General features: G+C 42.2%; 1 protein-coding gene across 1 annotated transcript; it reads left to right on the top strand.

Annotated features, from left to right (window-relative positions):
• Positions 1-471: 471 nt before the first annotated feature.
• LOC108918736 (ALX homeobox protein 1-like) lies at positions 472-5,520 on the top strand. The gene is made up of 4 exons (XM_029247478.1): positions 472-820; positions 1,810-2,144; positions 3,031-3,159; positions 4,900-5,520. Exons 1-4 carry the CDS (start codon positions 583-585, stop codon positions 5,218-5,220), a joined length of 1,023 nt encoding a protein of 340 aa, XP_029103311.1. The 5' UTR covers positions 472-582; the 3' UTR covers positions 5,221-5,520.
• Positions 5,521-6,377: the final 857 nt, after the last annotated feature.

Below are 6,377 nucleotides of genomic sequence, written 5' to 3'. Positions count from 1 at the left end.
AAAAGAATGTATGCAGTATGGTTCGTTCTACACAGTTACTCAGTTAAATAAAATCGAAGCAAATAAGGACAGATCGAGATTTTCAAATGATACACGTCTCCCCATTAACGCTGGTCAACCGAATGAAATTCCTGAAAAATTATTTTAATAAAGGCTTCGTTTTTTGATAATTGTATATTCATTACAGTGTTACCCTCAATAAAAAGTGACTGTCCTGACAATGTAATTACCGTAATTACTAACAAGCCGCATTTAAAATCTGAATGGTAATATTATTTTTATATCTCTTTTGCTTTACAGTTATTTTACGGCAATTTTTAGAGGTCTTTCCCGTCCCGGATTAAGGTTCTGGGAGGAGTTCTAGCTACTTAATATTGATTAGATGGGTGGCTTCATCAAGGAACCGCTTGAGGTTCCTGATATAAAAGCGAGGCCTCGACTTTGTCAAGCAGCAACGGAAATTATCTGCGCTTCCACGCACCGTATACTGTGGCTTTATGGTGTCGCCGCTGAACGGAGTCGGGCTCACGGGTCTCTGTGCTCCGGGACAGGGTCCGGAGAAAAGCATCAGGAGAACAGGAGATGATGGAGTTCATCACCGACAAGTTCTCCATGAAGAGCGCTGCGGCCGTGAAGGGGAGCGAGTACTACGTGGGCTCCGGAGGCTCCCTGGACCATGTCATGGATGGTTTGGAGAACACGCACTACTACAAGAGCTCGCCCAAGTGTCTCCAGGCCTTTCACACTCACAGCAGCAGCGATCTTCGGCCCAGACTGGACCAGGCGTCTCCATGCGAGGACCATAGCGGGGAGCGAAACGGTGAGGAACACACACACACACACACACACACACACACACACACGGCTCAGGAAGAACAGTCAGAGTCCCAGTGCAGTAACTGCGCTACACTTAGTGGCCAGCGTGTGGCGTAGTGGTTAAGGCCTCAGAACCTGAATTCCGCCCGTTGATGCAATAGGAACACCGTGCTTTACAGGAGCTTACGTCACTGTACCGTGGTGATTATCTAACAGCAACACTGGAGCACGTTATCAGTAGAGTAAATGTGCACAAAAGCAATATTTAATATTTTAGAATATAAATACTGAGGAGCAGTAGTAGTAGTAGTAGTACGGACCATCAGCAGTAATTTAAAGTTATTTTACTTTGTAACGCGAAGCTTCCATTAAGTTTATATTATTGATAGCTGATTGTTAAGCAGTCATTTTGTTATGTCATACCATGTGTCATCTAATAATATCACCACAAGGTAAATCGAATTTATTAGCAGGCAAATGGGAAAACGAATCTCATTTTTTTTTTTTTTAAACATTTTTGCAAGCAGAATCAGAACCACAGATAAACAAATGAGGCTCCTCTTGTTTCTTATGAGAAAAAAAAGTAAAAAATGACTGCGGTCTGTTGAGTTTCTGCCCTGTCTACATTATTATATAAAGTACTGTAATAATAATAATGATCACATTCCTTATCGTAGAGTAGTATTCAAAAAGTGCACGGGTCCGACGGTAATCTCTCTCTCTCTCTCTCTCTATATATATATATATATATTTACACACACACACTCACACATATATAAATGAAGATGAAGATGATTATCTGACTATTATCTGACATTTATATATGTGTGTGTGCCGTCCTATAGTCAGATAATCATCTTCAGTATACACACACACACACACACATATATACATACTGTATACATATATACACACCGTATACAGTATAATTATATTTTGTATAATTGATACAGTTATTTCGGCCCCACGTTGTTATTATTTTACTGTGTGCAGCGCCCAACTACAGCCTTCTGAAGTCGGAGGGCGATGCCCTGAGCGCCGAGCTGGGACGGTCCATGGACTCGTGCTGCGCGGTGAGGGCCTCCCCTGCGGCGGCGGCGGCGGCGGCGGCGGGGGCGGCGACGTGCCACGGGAGCGCGGACGTGGACGAAGCGGGAGAGAAGTGCGACAGCAACGTGTCCAGCAGCAAGAAGCGGCGCCACCGCACCACGTTCACGAGCACGCAGCTCGAGGAGCTGGAGAAGGTCTTCCAGAAGACGCACTACCCGGATGTTTACGTGCGCGAGCAGCTCGCCATGAGGACGGAGCTCACCGAGGCGCGGGTGCAGGTAGGAGTGTGACGCGCGCACATCATCGTCCGTTCATTGCATTGCGAAGTCTCCGTTGCGTTGTACAGCAAGGTACTTACCCCTCAATTGCTCCAGCAAAAATTATCTAGCTGTAAAGGGGTGAATAATTGCCGCTTTGCAGAAGAGCGTCAGCTAAATGAATAAAGGTAAAAAGTTGTTACATCCGGGCTCTTATGACTTTCAGGCGATACCTTGTCAAGGTGACTGGCAGTGCTGGATGGTCATCTTTACTATGATTCACCCATTTATATAAAGGGCTTCCTTCCCGTACCTATTCAGGGTAAATTCCTTCCTTGATGAGGGTACTATAGCAGGAGAAGATCTTAACACTGTAATGGAAAAGCTCTGATTGAACAAGAGATTCCCTGCTGCTCTTGTCATTATTATTTTGACTGGAATTAAACTGCCCTGGTGCACTAAGAAAATATTTTCCACCCTCTAAACTGTGGACATTTATAGCCGGCATCCACATATAATTTTAGGTGTCTAGTATAAACGAAACTAAAACACAAGATGTTAAAATCAGAATTAAATCTTTTCTCAATAATAACATGCAACAGGATATAATCTGTAATATGATACTGTAGGTTATGTCCTGTTTCTTCTTTATTTCACAATAGTTTGATCAAAAATTTTAGCAGCTCCTTTTCCTGAGACACTTTTCGACATGTTTTAAAGTATTTACACTCAAATATGCACGAGGTCGTCGTATTCGCTCTTTGCACAGTTTTTTCTAAAGTTGTTTAATTGATGAGAATTGTTTGTCATTGGACTGAAACATATTGGCAGAAAGGTATTATTAGTAAGCGTAAGGCATCTAGGAGGATACTAAGCATTAACTTGTTTTCACTGATGACATGTTTAGGTGTGGTTTCAAAACAGAAGAGCGAAGTGGAGGAAAAGAGAGCGCTTCGGGCAGATCCAGCAGGCAAAAAGTCACTTTGCAGCGACGTACGACATATCGGTACTGCCCCGAACGGACAGCTATTCACAGGTAGAAAATACTTCTCTCTTTTCGTATGAAGTAATCATGTTTGTACTTTCTGGATGTCTTGTGTTATGCTGTATTTCATTGTTCTTCATTATCTGCATGTAATTTTTTAAAAACTTTTTGAGGAAGTAAAACAAATCAGATATTTTCAAATTTTGAATACTGATTGAGGAATGTTATGAATCTGTACTGTCATAAATATATTTAAGACAAGAATTAGATTACATGGAAATCAGGGAGGAGGGGTGTGGTGGTGAGGCAGGTTCAGTGGGTGTGCGCTGTGTGGCGGGTCTGGGGTTCGAGCCCTGCCTGGGGTGCCTTGTGATGGACTGGTGTCCCACCCTGGGTGTGTCCCTTGCGCCCTGTGCTGCCGGGTTAGGCTCCGGCTTTCTTCTGACAAGTGGTTGTTGATGATGAATGGATAAGATGGAAGTTATTTACGCACAAATTTCATAAATCAAATAATTTTGAAATAAGCCAATATTTGTTTCATTATGGAAATTAGGGACATGCAAAAACACAGAAATACGTACACACTTTATATATGTTTAAATGATGAAGTAAATTATGTGTTTTCAAAAGAACAGCATTAAATCCATAGGTTATTAAGCTGAAACAGTGTTGTTTATTCATACTGTAATTTTCAACCTACATTATGGTTAGTTATTTTTTATCTTTCCATATCAAAGCATTCTTTTTATACCATGCTCCTACTCTGTTTGGCATGGCCTGGTTTCTAAGATCATGTACTATATCAAAACAACTTATAAGAAGTTCGTAAAAATGTAAGAAAATAATTTAAAATAACTAATAAGAACTATGAATTTTATTTGTCAAACCACAGAAAGGACCTAAAGTTGTATGAAATGAGTGTATTTAAAGGCCCCAGAAAGGGGTCTTAAGAATTTAGGCAGTTTTTCCACATTTGTAATGTAGCTCATGGAAAACTGTAAACTATGTGCTCGATTTTTAGTACATGTGGTTCTCAAACGTTTGTGTTTCTGGATATAGCATGTCGGACGCCGTGTCCACAAGCGCTGAGACGCGGCTTAAAGCCGATCGCGGACGGGACAAGCTTTGATGATGCAGAGCCTGCTGCCATTGAGCTTCAGTGGCCTGGCCAACATCCAAGCACAAATTCTGTTCAACATCTTGTTCCTTTTCATGTGCTTCTTACAGAAATACAAGAATAAGCCCATCTCTTTCAATAAACTTCACCCACTTGACTTATAATAGTGGGCAGACTTGTAAACTTCGTGATATTACATCATTATATTTCCATTTTAAACACCAAATCATCCACGAATTTCATTTCAATTTCTTTATTTTGCAAAATGTTGGGTTCATAAATTAGTTTTACAAGTTATGGTGATCTAGGAGAATAAACAGAGTGTTTAAGATATATAATCAGTTTGGCTTGTGCGGCTGCTGCGTTTATACAACATTTGCTTTTGGGAGCGTGCAGTGCATTACGCCACACATCTGATGTAGCGCCTTTAAAACGGAGACGCTTCCAAAACCAGTGGAATGTGTTGTTCTGCTATTTATTTATAGTAACTTTAGCAGATGCAGCATTTTCCAACAAGCGACTGACGTTGAATATATCGTTTGCTGATGGATTTATATTTGATGTATTGTTGCTTGGGGTTTTATCCTCCTCTGGGTTCCCATCTCTGAAAGTGGGAGTCCGTGTGTTCAAGTTCGGCAGCTCAGCTCGTAACGAGATGATTTATCCGCACGCAGATTCCCAACAACTTGTGGAACGGCTCGGCCCCCAGCAGCCCCGCGGTGTCATCCTGCGTACTTCCACGTGGGCCCTCCCCTTGTGTGACACCCTATGCCCCCTCACCACACGGCGAACACGGCTACGTGGGATTCCCCGGTCAGCAGGGGCAGTTTGGCCACGTCTCCCTCAACAGCTTTTTTGCGGACTCCCTGCTCACCTCCGCCCCCAGCGGGCATACATTTGAGGCCAAACCCGAGCTGGAGAGGAGGTCCTCCAGCATCGCTGTACTACGCATGAAAGCAAAGGAACACGCTGCCAACATCTCCTGGTCCATGTGAACGTTGGTATGAAGAAAACTGCAGCACCGCAATTAAGAACAATCATACGGCCTGGATAGAGAGGTGTCATTTATTATAAACCGAACAGCGGTAACGGGAATGACGTAGATGTACATTTATATATACCCTGGTATACTGGAAATCTGACTGAAGGAGCAACGCTTTCAAAAGAAATCATTCTTTTGTTTTTCAAAGGACAACGAATGCAGTAAATAGCAAACAGTTGCTTCAGTTTTACAGTTGAACAATATATCAGTAAAAATGAGTAAAGATGTAGTAAAGATGACAACCATTCAGTGAGCCGTGGCTTGTGTACGTGTCTATTTGTATATATATGTGTTATTGTGTGTGTGTGAGAGAGAGAATGAGTGGGCGAATGGATGAACAAACAAATAATAACAATAATTTTCAGTCCCCCTCTGGCTTGATACATACAGCTCTGGTATGAGTTAAACTGACAGACTAACATACGTTGTGTGCTTTGCAGCAAAGCTGTGATTTTTATTCGCTGTGTCTGCTTGTTTTGCAACATGAGCAGGAAACAGCTGTTTTGTTTATTTTTGTACTGTCTTTAAAGGGTATGAAATTAAAAAAAAAAAAAAAGGTTTGTGCCATCTTATTTGTGCTATATTAGTATGCCTTTTCATAGGAGTTTTTCTTTTGCTCCTAAGTCTTTACAGAAGGAGTAAAGACTGCTCGGAGTTTTTGCCCGAGATTTTTTTTTATTACCAACACTTCGACTGCACGTGTTCCATATGGAATGGGCAACATTTTGACATAAATCCACAGCTCATAGGTATGATGGGGTTAAGGAGGCAAGCTGTCTACAGAAAGAGCACCGTTTGAGTGATTGTCTCCTGTAATGAGCCAAGATGCATGTGACACGTTCGATCCTTCTCCTGCTTCGTGGGCCTCGCTCACCACACACACACACACACACACACACACACACACACACGCACACACACGCGCACACAGAGCGTTTACGAAAATATGCAAGTGTCTGCGGCATTTGTCTCCAGGATCAGGTTGCGACCATCTTTACTCAGTTGATCCATGAGATCATCCCCTTTGAAAGATGGCATCCCTTGGCTTACTGGTGGAAAAGCCAGTTCTTACAGAGCACAGTCCTGACTGAATTAGCAAAGAAACTCTTG

Source organism: Scleropages formosus, chromosome 21, assembly GCF_900964775.1.
Source record: "Scleropages formosus chromosome 21, fSclFor1.1, whole genome shotgun sequence".
Lineage (NCBI taxonomy): Eukaryota > Metazoa > Chordata > Actinopteri > Osteoglossiformes > Osteoglossidae > Scleropages > Scleropages formosus.
Note: the sequence above shows the minus strand (reverse complement) of the source record. Positions and strands in the feature narration are given on the sequence as shown.

Coding starts and splice junctions, on each gene's coding strand:
- LOC108918736 (XM_029247478.1), top strand. CDS start 583: ATGATGGAGTTCATCACCGACAAGTTCTCCATGAAGAGCGCTGCGGCC. Junction 2,145..3,030: donor TCACCGAGGCGCGGGTGCAG/GTAGGAGTGTGA, acceptor TGACATGTTTAG/GTGTGGTTTCAAAACAGAAG. Junction 3,160..4,899: donor GAACGGACAGCTATTCACAG/GTAGAAAATACT, acceptor ATCCGCACGCAG/ATTCCCAACAACTTGTGGAA.